General features: G+C 37.7%; 1 protein-coding gene across 4 annotated transcripts in view; it reads left to right on the top strand.

Annotated features, from left to right (window-relative positions):
- The window catches only part of MTA3 (metastasis associated 1 family member 3), a 141654-nt gene that overhangs the window by 105501 nt on the left and 19833 nt on the right, over positions 1 to 16320 (top strand). For all 4 annotated transcript variants that reach the window (XM_064708993.1, XM_064708996.1, XM_064708995.1 and 1 more), the window contains exons 17-18: positions 7203 to 7234; positions 14514 to 14668. In XM_064708993.1, the coding sequence (XP_064565063.1) occupies positions 7203 to 7234; positions 14514 to 14668 (187 nt within the window). The remainder of the gene's footprint in view (positions 1 to 7202; positions 7235 to 14513; positions 14669 to 16320) is intronic.

The raw sequence follows: 16320 nt of genomic DNA, 5'->3' as shown, positions 1-16320 counted from the left end.
ATTGCAGAGCAATAGTTCCTAACAATTTTAGTAAATAATGCAAAAGGGAATGCATCTTTACAAAGTGCTTAGGCAGTGGAACTAGAAAGATCCTGTGTCTGGTCTGTGATATTTGGTGTGGGTTTTTATTCTGGAGTTTTTTTGCTTGGTTAGTTGTGGGGGGTTTTTTCTTTTTTTCTTTTTTGGATTTTCTTTTTATTTTTTCTTTGGTTTTTTTTTTTCTTTCTTTCTTTTTTTTTTTTCCATCCATATATTCTTCCTCCAGTGTTTAAAATTTTTGTCTTGAGAGAATAAGAGTCTTCCTCAAAAATCATTCTTACTATCAGACATACGTATATATTTATATATTTTTAGTAATACTTTTGAATTAAAAATGTCCCTTGTTCAGTTGCTGTAAACTGGGAGGAAAAAAACCTATTATGTTTGGTTACTCAAAACATTCATAACCCAAATAGAGGAGAAATAATGAAGCAGCCTTCCTTTCTCAGATTTTTTCATAAAGTGGTCCAGCCTAGGTGAAGTTAACCTTTAAAGTCTTATGCTGAAATTTTGCTAGGATTGAACAGTTCTGATATTGCCAGTCTGCCTTTATTTTCCACCTGTCAAAATCACATTATCTTCAAGCATATTTATTCTGGAAGTTTTAGAAGTAGGACATGTTTCACCCATTAGTATTTTCAGTAATCCTGTTAAATAAAAAAGAGAAATACCTGGAAACTCTGTTTTCTATCAGCAGAAATAAAGAATATAACATATACAAATAACACATGAACAGCTGGAAAAGGGTTCTGATATGTAACTAAAAATAGCATGTTGCTGGGAAATAATATGTAAACTTGAAATAATTATGTGGCTGACACTGTCCCTAAGCAGTGCACTGTTTCTGATTTAGCCTTAAATGGTTTTACAGTGGGAAATTTTATGGTGCCCTACTGCCTGGAAAAGGGAGAAATATTTGATTGGTCGATATGGTTGGTGAAGCGCATTCTAATGTGAGGAAATGTCTTCTACAGCCAACTCATTTCTGTTTGAGTTCAAATAAATATGTTGTAGAAAGGGCACAGGAGCATCTTAGGCAGTTTCCGTTGTTGGTGCATCAATTTCTCCACAATAATAAACCTATAAACATCTTATCAGCACTGAAGCTGCATTTACTGAAACTCCCCCACGTGACATTACTACAAACCCCTGTTAGTGGTGGTGATGTCTGGTCACTTCTGCTCAAAATGAGCAATCCACTTCCCTGGCACTCACTGCCCTAAGGGGAGAACCAGTCTCCATCCTGGAATTCCCTTCCTACTGAAGGGGTGCAAGTACAGATCACAGTTCTTGCTGTAAGAACTCACTCATAAACCAAGTGTCCACCGGTTCCAGTTTCACTAAAATTTGAGCCAGATTATGTCAATTCCCTAAAGCATTGTAGAACTTGGCAGATAAAAATGAAAATCCAAAGCTCTGCCTTCTGTTCTCTTCAACACCAAGAATTTTGCGGTTTTTAAATAATGTCTGATCCCCTTGAGCTGCACTGGAGTTTGCATTAATGTGCAGACCCTTTGTAAAGGTTTCTAATGCTGTGTGACTGCCTTTTTAAGCAAGGATTTTTTTCTTTAGTTGCCTTAGTTAAAAGGTTTCCACAAAATTGGCTGGTGTGTCCCTATATAAGTGTTTTTCAGAAACTGCCAAGTCAGGGTGTAATTATTTTCTGGAAGAAATTGGCGTCTGCTCAGTTCTAAAGTCTGAATATTTGTGTATCAGAGTATATAAGAGTTTAAATTTTGTAACAACGGCACCTTAATTAGTAGTCCTAGTTAATCCTAGAAGCTTTTGACTACATCTACTTAATAAACAGTTCTTTTCCTACCTTTGTATTTATGGATATAGTCAAGTCTCTGCTGTTTGGCAACTTAGATGATATTTCAGTATCTACAGCAAGAAAAATAGATGGAGAAAAAGAGAATGAGTCTATTGCATGATATAACAGGGATATTTACAAATATAACATCTTTTTCACTCCTTGGCTGGGTTTTATTATTAGGTTATCAGTATGGTAATATCCTGGAGTTAACAGCTGCTGGCACTGCATTAACGGCGTCTGTCAGGTTCTTTTCAGAAAGACACTGTTTAACAATTTCCAGGAAAATTCAGTTGTTCCTCAGCTCATTTTAGGGAGATCTTCTCACTTTCACAGACAACTGAGTGAGAGCATGTCTGTGTATTTTGGGACAATCATGGCTAAGCACAGTTTTTATAGATTTGGCATATAGAGCTATGCCAACAGCACAGCACCTCTGAGTAAGAGGGAAGGTTTCAAGTATCTCTGTAAAAAAAAAGTGGATTTTTTGTTTGTGGGCTATGATCATTTTGGAAGTGACTGAAAGCACTCTGTAATGCATCTCTCCTTTATTTCAAGAGACAAGAAGCCTCATTCTTTGTGTTAACTTTGTGGATAATTCTGCCTACATTCGGGATTCTTCAGGAAATGTGCTCTTGGAGATAAGATGGTTGGGTGGGGTTTTTTTTCCTGGATACTTATGCTTATAAATTGAATGAATTTTGTCTCAGCTATTTATTATTCCATTAATGCAGTCTCTGTGTTTCCCCAGGAATATTCAGGTCCTGAAATGTTATTTTACTGCCATGCCAAAAAAAAAAAAAAAGTTTTAATAACAAAAATTACTGTGAAGAAAAAAAATTTAACAGATTACAGAGTTCTTCCCTCTACTGTGATCTTCTCTTACTCTTTAATAGTGCCAAATATGTTCAAGTATCAGGAAACAGTAGATTATCACAATATTTAGTTCTTATACTACCAGTTTAAAAATTGCCTTGAGGACTTGTCATGGTTTGACTAGGAAGGAGTGAGAATTCTGAGAAGCTGTGGTCAAACCAATAAAAGTTTTGGGTTTCATACTGACACCTGGTGTAGCTAGTAGAGTTTAGACACACCTCTGAGAATACACAGGAGTTAAAAGCAAGGCACTGCTCTGGCACTTCTTCTTTTGGACATTGTCGAGCGAAGAAGTCAGATCTCTCTCTTGTCCGGCCCGCTGCTGCTGGGCGGGAGAGGGGCCAGCTATGCGGTAGGCTTGGAGCCTAGACAGAGATGGGATTGAGGAAGCTTCGGGGGGGCTTTGAAGATAGAAGAGTAGAAAGTTTCAGAGAGTCAGCCTTCGGGCAGTCAGCCTCTTCCTCTCCTTCTCCCCGGGAGAACAGCTAGCCAGGAGGAGAAAGAGACTGCCCGGCCGCAGCGGCAGCGTGTGAGCAGCGTGCGTAAGAGTCGCTCCAGAACTGACAGCAGAGAGACTGAAAACTTTTAACTCTTTCTTGCATGACTGGAGCCTTACAAAAATGCTAATCTTCCTCGAAGCTGAATAAGAAGAGAGATAAGAGATGAGATGACTTGGTTCAGAGATTGTAGAGATGATTAGATAGAGAGAGATGATTTAGAGTGGCCTTTTGGCTAGACGTTTTCTTGTAGCTATAGACTCAGTTGTTCTTGTGACACAGACTGCATTTAAGGAGAAGCAGTGCCTCAAAACTAAGAAAGTTCATTTGTGAAGACTCTCCGGCTCCAAGAGGTTAAAAATATATGGAGGAGACAGTTGTCTCAAAAGCAGAGACTGTGCTTTTTTAGAGTGAGACAAGGCATCCTTGAAAGACAACCCTAAAAGCAACTCTGAGTCCATGTCTCAGTAGTGAAAGCACTGAACATAGAAAAAAAATGTTACAAGCAGCAGAAAAACTTTTTTTCTTCCGGGCAGTGCCGAAGTAACAAAGAAGCACACGAAGTTCTCAGTGTGTTTCCACGAGAAGCCTATAAAACAAGAAAGACTCCTTTCCTCTTCATGAACTGCAGTTTAAGTATACTAAAGTGTCGTGCCGAGCTGAGCAGTTAGTGTTTTTGAGAGAATGTATTAGATTAAGAAAGTCAGGTAGTGGGAGAAGAAGAAAAGTAGTTTTTGTAAGGTTTTCAATTTTTTTTTCTTTTCTTTATAGTCTTTCCCTATTTTTCCTGTAGTTTTAAGTAATAAAGTGTTATTTATGTTTAAGTTGGAGCCTGTTTTGCTTATTCCTAGTCACATCTCACAGCAGACACCAGGGTGAGGCATTTTCATGAAGGCACTGACTCTGTGCCAAGCTCAAACCATGACATTTTTTGGTTCCCTGACCGGGAATCGAATCACGAGAGAATGATGAGATAAAGCTGTGAGATGAAACCAAGAAGAATAAGAAAAGCATGTACTAAGTTAAAGTAGATAGATAGTGAATCTAAAGTATTGTTGTGTAGAAGTGTTTTGTAATTTTGTTGATAATTTTAGAAAGTGTATTCTCAGAAGATGAAGGGTGGAGTGTCATGGTTTGACCAGGAAGGAGTGAGAATTCTGAGAAGCTGTGGTCAAACCAATAAAAGTTTTGGGTTTCATACTGACACCTGGTGTAGCCAGTAGAGTTTAGACACACCTCCGAGAATACACAGGAGTTAAAAGCAAGGCACTGCCCTGGCACTTCCTCTTTTAGACATCGTCGGGCGAAGAAGTCAGATCTCTTCCCCCGCCCAGCCCGCTGCTGCTGGGCGGGGGAGGGGCCAGCCTTGCAGTAAGCTTAGAGCCTGGACAGAGATGGAGTTGAGAGAGCTTCAAGAGAGCTTCGAAGATAGAAGGGTAGAAAGTCCCAGAGAGTCAGCCCTCGGGCAGCCAGCCCCCCCTCCCCCCGGGAGAACAGCCAGCCAGGAGGAGAAAGAGAGAGACTGCCCGGCCGCAGCGGCAGCGTGTGAGCAGCGTGCGTAAGAGTCGCTCCAGAACCGACAGCAAAGAGACTGAAAACTTTTAACCCTTTCTTGCATGACTGAAGCCTTACAAAAATGCTAATCCTCCTCGAAGCTGAATAAGAAGAGAGATGAGAGATGAGATGACTTGGCCCAGAGATTGTAGAGATGATTAGATGGAGAGAGATGATTTGAAGTGGCCTTTTGGCTAGACTTTTTCTTGTAGCCATAGACTCAGTTGTTCCTGTGACACAGACTGCATTTAGGGAGAGGCAGTGCCTCAAAACCAAGAAAGTTCATTCGTGAAGACCCCCCGGCCCCAGAGAGTTAGAAAAATATGGGGGAGACAAATGTCTCAAAAGCAGAGACTGTGCCTTTTTAGAGTGAGACAAGACATCCTTGAAAGACCACCCTAAAAGCAGCTCTAGTCCATGCCGTCAGTAGTGAGAACACTGAGCATGGAAGGACGATGTTACAAGCAGCAGAAAGACTTTTTTTCTTCTGGGCGATGCTGAAATAACAAAGAAGCACACGAAGTTCTCAGTGTGTTTCCACGAGAAGCCTATAGAACGAGAAAGACTCCTTTCCTCTTCATGAACTGCAGTTTGAGTATACTAAAGTATCGTGCTGGGCTGGGCAGTTAGTGTTTTTTGAAAGAATGTATTAGATTGAGAAAGTCAGGGAGTGAAGAAGAAGAAAAGTAGTTTTTGTAAGGTTTTCAATTTTTTTTTCTTTTCTTTATAGTCTTTCCCTATTTTTCCTGTAGTTTTAAGTAATAAAGTGTTCTTTATGTTTAAGTTGAAGCCTGTTTTGCTTATTCCTGGTCACATCTCACAGCAGACACCAAGGTGAGGCATTTTCATAGAGGGCACTGACTCTGTGCCAAGCTCAAACCATGACAGGACTAGTGACCTAAATGGGTATTTATAAGTAATAACTTTTACATGAAAAAAGAGGGGAAAAGAGGGCTGGTAGAGGAGCTTACAACTGAGATATTGCTGGCTTTTGGTAGGTATTCACATTACAGTACTGTCAATGTGACCTTAGTGATATAAATATTTCTTATTTAAAACTGAGTAAGGATGAAGACTTGTACAAATGTAAATGTAAACTATATACCGGAATTTCTGTTGAATGTTGGAGTTTAAAAATAGTTTGAGATGTTTAAAATGGTTTACCTTTTTTCTATCAGTGATTGAACTGTACCTTCAGACTAAGGTGACTCCTCAAAATGAAAGGGAAATGCCACTTTAAGGGTGTAATTACTTTTTTTATTTTTGAGAGAGAGATATGCAGCTGTTCTCATGTCCTTTTAATCTCTTTAATACAATTTTTAACAATAATAAAATCCCTCAAGAATTCTTTGTGTGAGCGATACTAGTTGGAAACTCTGTAAGTTGCAATTTGGAACCAAGAAAAGGATTAAAAAAAAGTAATTATTTGGAATTTATCTTGCTTGCAGAACTGAAAAAGATATTGAATTAATTGAATCTACTGATTCAATTAATTCAGACTTGTGTACATTTTATAAAGACATGTGGTTTTGATAAATGTCCCTTCCTTAAGAACTTTCTATGGCCAACAAGGTGTCCTATCCAAATTTTTGAGCGAGTCTGTGAGACTGCTGGTAGTATCATCTTATAGACCAGCAGTGAGTTTCCTTGCTGGTTTTTTAACTTTTTATGTTTTGTTACTGAAGTTGCACTGCTTTGAAAAAGAACAAGATCTCTAATATGTGAACTGTAACATTTTAAGCCAAAAAGAATGTGATTTATGTTCTTAGGGAAAGTAAAAAGCAAAAGCAATCTGAGTTGAATGGCAAGGTGAAATCTATGTTAATTATTGGCCTAGTAGTGATTGCTCTGCAATTTATATGAATATAACAATGAGCTCAGTTGATCAACTCCTGATTTATCATATGGGAGAGAATAACTTTTGTGCATGTTGCATTTCTCAAAAAGCTTTGTCAGTTTCAAACTGAGCATCCACCTCAAAACTCTCAGAAAAAGGGTTGCCTAGTTTTATAAAAACTTTTTAAAATGGGAACAGTAATGGAATTATGTTGATACTATCTGTATTTTTGTCTGCAGAGCTAACCCTTCATGATGCCATATGTTGAAAGGAAAATTAAAAAAAACTCACTTCTTCAAACATGAATTATGAATTAGTTCCATTTTTATATTTTCTTGCAGAAGAGGATAATTAAGCAAAGAGAACGAGTGCAGTTAACAGCATATTATAGCATGCCATATATATTCAGGACCAATGATGAGTCTCATGCTCATTTCATGAGAAATTTTTCCAGTCTCTGCATTTTTGATGTGTTCATTGTTGTAGCTGAGCAGTAGCATCTTAGCCTTCGGGGTGAGCATCAGAACACAGGGCTTTTGGGGATAAAGAAAACATTCTAATGTGCTGTGGTTCTTTTATTTTCCAGAATCATCCAGCCATACAACAAGAACAATCATGGTAAGTATAGAGGGGATTATAGGTATTGATCTGCCTATAGCTATGATTTTTTCCTTTAAAATTAAGTAGATATAGTAGTATCCTAAGCCACTGGCTTTTTTTTTTAATTTTTTTTTAAATTTCAATATCATTGTAGACATAAAATGAGTATGTATTTATTTCATGAGAAATCTTGGGGAAAAAAATCAGAAATTAAAGAGCTTAAGAGGTAACAGTGCTGTCAGTTTGAATAGCTGAAAAATTCAACTACAATTCTATGCTCTATGTTTAATTGATTTTTGATTATATCAAATTAATGTAAATAAAATTTCTTGAATTCTATCTATATCACTTGGGACAGAGCACATTTAAATTTCAGAACAATAGCTGAGTAATTTTTTGCATAACATTTCTCAGAGGTCAGTTTCTGACTTCTCCTTGAGTTTAATAATTTGGGTTCCAGAAATTGGAAGTGTTTAAGAGGACAGATACACTTTCAAAAATGAGATTAGAAAGCTTAATGTAAAAAAATGTCACGCACTTAGTGACTATCTTGCATTTTTATAGGGTGAGAAATGTTGGTCTCTTTCTTTTTCAAACTCCTCATAAAGTTAGGTAAGGGCTGAACAACAATTCACGTAGAGAAAACTTTTCTCAATCTCTTGTGATTGATGCCTGTCCTGTGGGTGCTTGAGGAGAGGGCTTTCTGCTTTTGGAAAATACCAGTTTTTGAGAAGAGTGTTGAAATTTTAGAATAAAGCTCAGCAAATCATTACATGAGCTTGTTTATTTCCATTCCTACAGTTTTTAGGGCGTCCCTTCAAGTTTATACCTTTTTTATGTATGGCATTTATGGGACAGGTAAATTCCCCCATGGATTTCTTCATTCTGCAGGGGATAAAGGGTTAATATAGTTCATTGCCTTTGTCATCAATGGACATTAATAATCCAGTGCAAATGAATTATAAATAGGTAAGAACTACAGAGCACAACAGATTTCAGAACAGTCGAGATGTCTGGAAAAGTGATGTTTCTGTTTCCTACTGGATGTGATGTAATCCTTCTTGGTCATGGATTTGTTTTAAGTACACCCATTTCAAAAGAAGATGCTTAGCTATTCAAGGGTATTCCCCTGCTATGAAATTTTGGAAGGGATTGAAAAACTTTTCAATGTTTTTTCCATACTGCATTGGTTTGGGAAAAAGAGCAGGACAATTGTGTTGAAGCTGGTGAACCCTTGACTCTGCTTTACCTTTATTCTTTTTTGTCCTATTAATTGTACTCTGGAGATACTCATTCTCTCTTTTCTATTAATATATCTGAACAGTTCTAAAATCTGAGCCAAAAGAGTGAGGATTTTTCCTATATATTTTTTCTCTCACACCACAACATGTCCTAACTTTCAAAGAGAGAAGGAAAAGGTTTTTAAATAACATGAGTTCTTGAGGTTCCTGTGTTTTAAACCTCTCGAGACCTCTCTGCTGACAGCTCAGATGGCTCAGACCTCAAGTGAATATTCTGCAGTCAGCATGCAGTAATTGTTCATTGCACTTAAATAAATAAAGGTAGAAATAAAGGTAAGTATTCTTCTTAGTGAGAAATTGTTGCAGCAATGTCTGCTCTACTCTGCATCTAAAGCATAACTGAATGTGTAAAAGAAAATTTCTTACTCCCCAGTGAGTAAATAGAAACTGGCAGGAAAACCAGGAAATATGGTATTCCTTGCATTAGAAACAGTATGAGATGATACATCTGATGCAGATGTAGTAAAGCAGTGCTGCTGAGAGCCAATGTAAAATGCTACTGTAACAAATACTTACTCTGAAGTCCTCTCTTTCTGACTGATTACAGTTATATTGTAACATAAAAAGTTAAAGCATGACCTGTAGTCATCAGAATGTCAGAAGTACCACAGCAAATTTGTGTTACTGCCTTGGCTGCTTTGATGTAAAAGAACATTTGTCTTACCAAGGTGAAGTTTTTGCACTTCTTTAAAGTTGCATATATAGGTGTTGAAATAATGTAAGGTATTAAATCTGATCTTGTCCCTGAATATTCAGATTATTGCTGAAGTCATAGCCAGCAAGGTATAGAGTGTGCTCTGCTAAAAAAACAAAGTCCAGTTTTTCTGAGGACGTTACAAGAATTTTTCTTCTGTATTTAAATGCAATGATAGCTGCCTGTTTTTTGTTTCAGATACTTGTTCATAAAAATAAAAACCCAGAAAATATTTTAAGCATCTGTGTGATGAGGGGAGAGGGAGAGCATGCTCTCTTTTAGCTATAAATTAAATTTCCTTTTATTCTGTGCATAGTTGCCTAGCTTAATCTTTCATTACTAATTTACTGATTTCCATAAATAACTGTTTACTTCAAAATTATACCTTCTATGACATGATGTATTCAGAGGTTATATAGGTTTTGTGTGCCATATATGACAAGCAGGGACTATAAACATTGCAGTACTTTGGCCCAGAGGCTTTGGCAAGTCGGCTGTCATCTTTTAGGAGCGTTGTTTCTTTTGGGGTTTTTTGGTAGGCTTGTTTCCCTTGCACAGAAAAGTGATTGCAGCATTACATTTGCAGCATTTTCACATAAAACACAAAATTTTCAGCATTACAACTATTGTAGGTGTTCCTGAAAGGTTTGATAGCAAATCCAGAGGTTCCGAAGTTATACTTGTGTTGAGTACCTGCTTATTTTCTTGTATATGATCTGTTGTTTGAACATCTTTCATTTTTAATAGCCCTTGGGTTTTTTAATGAAATTCTATACCCAAAGTGGTTGTGTGCCTGCATACTATTATCAACATTTGCAACTTCATGCTCTGTAGAGATTTTGGGTATTAATTTTTGCATTAACTTCACACTTCTATGAATAAGTAAACCATCCCCAAGCCTTCATGCTTATTAAAGGTATAACGCTAATCCCTTTGGAAATAGGAATACCTCAGGTGTGGCAAAAGAGAATCAATACCTGATTAAACTTAAGGTAATTCTAAACTTGTTTTAAATGATGTATTGTATAATTAGGTCAATGCAAAATATATGGAACCAATTAATATGGGTTATTGCCAGTCATCTGAGCATAGCTGATTTATTCTAGTGATTTCTTTCTCCTTGTAGAGAGCATCTTTTGCTCTGCTTGCTTTCAATTGATTTTTTTGTTTTGTTTCATTTAAAGATACAACAAAAATACCCTAAAAATGTAAATTTAAGGCAAAGGGAATGTTTTCCTTTTAGAAACAATGGGGGAAAAAATAAGAAATCATAAATAGAAATCCGTTTAGGAATTTATGGTAGTCTAGTTAAACATTCCTTCAGCCATAGTACAAAGGTTCACTGTTAATTTTTACTCTTTGAATTACTGAGTGTTATGTATTTATTTCAAAGCTGAATGTCTTTTCAAACCTGAGTGTCTTTTAAGAATTTTTAGTGGCTCTCAATGAATAAATGTTTGACCACTTATATAGCAATATATAAAACTGGGCAACTTATAGGCAGGAACCTTGGCTAGAATTTAGGATCTGGGTCTCATTTCTGAATTTGTATAGGACTCGTCTCTTGTCTTACCATTATGCATCTCAGTGTCCTTGTACTTCTCTGGGAGCCAGTGAGGACAGGAGATGTACTCTTCATAATAAAAATGCTATAATAAGTTGCCACTTTAATTTAAGGTGATTTTGGGATAGTATTCAGACTTTATTGGACTCACAGCTGCCACTAGAGCAGATATCATGGGTACAGTGATCCTATGCAGTCATTTCCTTGGTTTCCCTGCCACAGCAAAGCCTTATGCCAGGTGTAGCTTGTGTTGAAAGACCTGATTTGCAGTTGTAACTCAGCACTGCTGCTCCCAGAAGATTTGACAGGGACAAAGAGATGTAGCTTCTTTGTGAAGGGATCACCTGCATTCCTTGGAGGTTGGTGGTGTCTCAGTTGTCCACTGTGTGCAGATGGGAAATTCACGCCCTTGCCAGGTGAGTTTTGATGAGCAGCACTTTCAAGCAGCAGAGAAATGGATCAGCAAGGGGCAGGTGGAGCTGCACAACAACCAGCCTTTATGTAAAGTCCTCCTTGTTGAAGACCTTGGAAGGATTGCCTTTGGTCTCTGCACTCACTGTGCAGCTTGGACACCACCTGTTTGACAGGTGAGACTCTTCCCAGAGATAACCCCCTGATCACTGAAATATTTGTGTTCTTTAAGGGATGTAAGTTTGCCTGAATCAGAACTCCCTTTGTCTTGAGAAGTTTTTCTTCCGAGTGCTCTCAAAGTTTTTTCTCCTTTTGAGTGTGGAACAGTTTTGTCACAGAGGAACAAGAGATCTCAGTGAATGTGCTCAGACTGAGGTGAAGAACTTGGGAGAAAGCAATCACTCATCACAGAGGAAGATTTGCCCACAATGCAAACTCCTGATGCTCAGCTGCTGCTCTGATGTGGCCCTGGCATGCAGGCCCTTAACACCAGGGGCTGTGTTGTAAACTCAGAGCACAGCTCATTAGTGATGTACAGAGTCAGAATCAAAGCAGAGCAGCTGATTGCACATGGTGGTGTTCTGAGGAAATTACTGAAGCTTTTTGCAAAGAGTTTTAAATGAGAAGGACTTCTTTGGTAGCACAGGGAGTATTCTTGAGGCTATCATAACCTTTCTGGTATAACTGTGTTCTAGGAGGGAAAATTTGAGTTCGTCATCATCATAAAAGAAAAGCATTTAATGAGTACTTTGTATGAAAGTTCATTTTGCTCTTGGTGTTGATATTAGTGTGACAGTGCCATTGAATGCTCATTTTCATATGCGTTGGTGAATATATTTTTTGAGAGGAACTAATGAACTGATTTCCTGGTCAAGAGCTTCAATTGTTTTTATTAACTTGAAATTAATGTGGTCCCTAGCACAGCCTGGAGAACAATGGTCTTATTTTCTCTTGTCCTTCTGTGAAATGTAATTAATTTCTTCAAATAGTTTGAAAGGGCTGGGGTAGAAAGGAAATAAAAGAGAAAATTCTAACCAATTTGGTGCAACAGAAATGAGATGATATTGTAAGCCTTGTGACATTTTCTATAATGTTATCTCTTGCCCAGAATGAGGGTTAGGGGCTAATAAAAGTAGAAGGAAACAGAAGTTCAGAATTAGTTGCAGTATCTGGCTCTGCTAGGGGAAAAAGTGTTGTGAAAAGACAAATACTTTTCCATCAGGCTTTACTGTTTTTCAGAGTTTATGCCACAGGAAAGACACTTTTTGTACCTTGTACATTTTCTGAACGTTTTTTGCCTGCATTTCTTATCTTGACTAAAGGAAACATTCAATGGTGTACTAGAAAGGAGCCTGGGCAAAGATCTGAATCTTTACATGAGATACCTTAAACCCCTTATTGAGTAGGGAAACACAACAAAAATGTACCATTGGAGCCCTTGAATGCTCCTCTGTAGTGTGTGGCACAGGAAATTGCCAGATACAAATACTGAATGGGAAATCTGATGTGTGGCAATGTTTTCCATGCATGACTCCTTACTCTCTTTTTGAGCACCACCCGCTGTGTACAAGAAGAGATCAGCAGTCAAAAACTTTCATGAATTTCTAATTTCATAGCAGCTATGTATTTTATCCTGAATTTAGTCTAAATAACGGCTGAATTACTTCTAGTAGCATGTCTTTTAGGTATTTTTCCCCATCAGATCCAATATGAAAAAATATGTGAAAGCCAAACTGCAGTCTAGACACTGATTGAAAAAATGGAAAAAAGTAAATATTTTTAAAGGGCTACAAAGATAGATTAATGATCCTATGTGCAACAACTAAATTCACCCTAAATCTTCTTTGTTTTTAAGACAAAGGAAAATAGTTTAGGTCTAAGAAAGATTTATATGTGACTCACTCAAATATGATATCTTGTTTCTGCTCTTCTTGTTTGGTTTTGTTACATGAGATCTAAGGAATCACAGAGATGGCTCAGTTACTCAGAATAACATAATGGATAGATGGAAATTTTCTGTCCAATGCATAAAATTTGTCCTACTGGAGAGAGCAAATGGTGTGGATCAGGGTTTTGTCATTATGTGAATATAATGCTTTGAATGTGGGTGTAAGAATTGTTCAGAAAAAATTATGCTCTTGTTTATATTTTCTGGATTTTATGTTTTTATGACATGATTTAAGAGATCAGTTCTGTGCTCTGTTCTGCTGGTTTTGTGGGTGCTACAAGTCCCTTCCTTACTCATGACTGTGATGTTGGTCACCTAATTAGGGGCTACTCCTACGAATGTGCAGCACTGGGTGCATTTGAGGAATGTTACAAAATGCTATTAGTAATGTGGAATACTGGTGTTATTTCACCAAGAAAATAGTACTTCTTCCTAAGAAAACATGATGTTGAATCCATGTGAGTTAAAGTAAGCAAATTTTCATCTTTGTGTAATGTCTTCTATCATAACTGGTTCTGTCCAATTGTTGTTAGTCCTGCTGCTAATTGATTATGTGGGAAACAAGATTAAGATTTCCAAGATTCACATTTTTTTCATGGTGTATTCTTCCAAAACATTAGCTACAGATGATACAGAAAACATTTCCACTCTCTCATGTGTAAGAAGGCAGCTTCTCTTGTTAGATCTGAGTACTTGCTCTCATTGCACAATTACTCTGGGGAAAGGTTGAGAGGAAAATCAATGCATCATTTTCAGTTTGATGTTATCAGCTGTGAAATGAATGCAGATGTATTGCAGGTAGCTCTAACTAGACAAAGACCAGTGAGTAAACCTAAGAACCATGGCATCAACATGGTGATATAAACCTTTGTTTTCCTGCTTCCATTCAGGTGAACAGCAGGACCAAACCACTTATCTTATTCATTGACTTCTATTTAAAAACAAAAACAGGCAGAGTAAGGACCTGCAAAGTGAGAAGTATTCATTTTTTTGAAATTAGTTTAGTGCCATAGTTGGATGAAAAAATTGTGTCTCATTGCTTGGGTGGTTAGTTTTTTTGCTCAGAAAATGTTAATTGTCTCCTAAAATCAATGGGTTTCTGTTTCTGAATTGCTTAGTTCATAGCATCGACTCATGCCTCAATATCTTTTTGTATAAAATGGCATTAGCAATAGTTAATTCAGTTTTTAAACAGCTTTAAAACCTATGCATACAACATGTCAATGGGCACAGGTAGGTTGTTATCTTGCCCCCAAGTAGTGATTGAGGCAGATGAGCTGGGTTTTGAGAGGTGTGTAGGCTGCCCTTTGCAGCAGAATTCGTTAATGGAATTATGCTTATTCTCAGACAAACATCTTTCCCTTTTATTGTGATTTCAGCATGCTGCTCCCCACATCCACATGACTAATGGGAAGGCCTTGCAAGCCAGTGCAAGTGCCATTAAGACCAGCACCATTCCAGTGATCAAGAGACAGAGGCAAAATTGGCTTGATGCTTCAGATGATGGTTTCTTTATAGCTACAGAAGAGACCAGGTAAGAAAACATGAAATCTTAGCAGGGAATGAGGCTTCACTGCATACGTGTTACTGATCCACTATTTCAATAACAATTTCTGACTTTATTATCTGAGGTTGCATTACAGCAAAGAGCCATGCTTGACCCATGCCAAACTTTGCATTTTCTATCTACTAATATTATCAGCATTTCATTAATAACACTTAGTGCTACTTCTTTGTGGCAAAGATTAGAACTTTTAAATTTCACTCATTTTAGTTCGTATACAATGAGGTTTAGGGCACCTTTGACCATCCAGATCCACATAAATGCATCCACAGTGTAGGTTATCCTCAGAAATTTTCAGAACCTGAAAAATAGTGTACAGCAGAGAAATTTACAGCTGATAGCATATTTTCCGGGCCAGAAGTTGATTTCCTTTAAAAGCAACTGAGATGATAATCTCCTTCAACCTTTCATTTACAGATTAATTGGTAAAATTTAACAAGCTTTTGCTTTCCCCAAAAGTGCTTGATATCTTGGAAGAGTCACTATTTTTCTGGAGGTTCCTCTATTCTGTTCTTGTCTTCCCCTGTCTGGCCCTTCCTTGATTTAATTCAGACTAAGACAAGAAGTTACAGTCTGTTTTTTGTTGGTTTTTTTTTTTAAGGGCCTGTTATTTAAAAGCCTTTAATATCTTGCTTAATTACAGCAAGTAACATCAGACTGTTCCTCACTTCTGTGATTATTTCACAAGCCTAGAAAATCTGGTAGTTGAAGAAAAATGTAAATAATAAAAAGAGGGAAGAGAAAGAACATATAGAAATATAGAGATAAACATGGAAAATATGCACATTTAATCCCATTAATAGCAGATTCAGCTAGGAAAGTTAACATACTAGCACATGATAATCTGGTGGCTATTTCAACATAATTCATTATGGCACTTTTTGGATCTTTTAAGGAGGAACAATTCAGAGAGAGTGGTAAGAGGCTGCTGAGCTGATGAGCTCTTAGGCTTCTGATTCCAGCCCAGATTGATAGCATTTTGAGATGTTTGATACAAAGACTTTACTAATATCAGACTAATCCCTAGCAATTGGATCCTGAAAGTGGGACTGATTACCTTTTGAAGTTTTGGAATTTTCAATTTAATTTTTTCCTAGTTATATAGAGAAGTGCCTGTCGAAGAATGAGAAGAGTCTTACATAGGCAGTGATCTCTCCACTGCTCTGGGAGGCAGCCCAGACAACTTTCCTAGACTAGACATTTAAAATGCAGGTGGTTGAAGTGTAGTGGGATGAGTCCTGGATTTGCAAATCACTTATCTGTGATAGCTCTGCTTGTTCCCATCCTAGGAAATCCCCCTCCCCACTTCCAGGGCTGCAGACCCCATGCCCAGGCCAGGGAGAAAGCAGAGCTGGTTCTGGCTCTGCAGCCAGGGTGGGCACAAACAAGGTTTGTCCTCAGTTAGTGCTCAGGGGTCTGTGTCTGCTCCTCTTCTCCAAATAATGGACAGTTTAAAGTAACACTTGAAACCTCCTGGCATGGGGAACAGAGGGAAGTTGGACCTCACTGAACTCCTCAGACAAGGAGGTGCCTGAACATGTGCTGTTGCATCACTCTGGCAGGTGCTGGAGCAGCACAGCAGGGAATGCTTTTTAGCCTTTGAAACTATTTCACATTACATC

The sequence above is a fragment of the Zonotrichia leucophrys genome, chromosome 3 (assembly GCF_028769735.1).
Source record: "Zonotrichia leucophrys gambelii isolate GWCS_2022_RI chromosome 3, RI_Zleu_2.0, whole genome shotgun sequence".
In the NCBI taxonomy this organism is placed as follows: domain Eukaryota; kingdom Metazoa; phylum Chordata; class Aves; order Passeriformes; family Passerellidae; genus Zonotrichia; species Zonotrichia leucophrys.
This window is presented reverse-complemented; position numbering and strand designations above follow the sequence as displayed.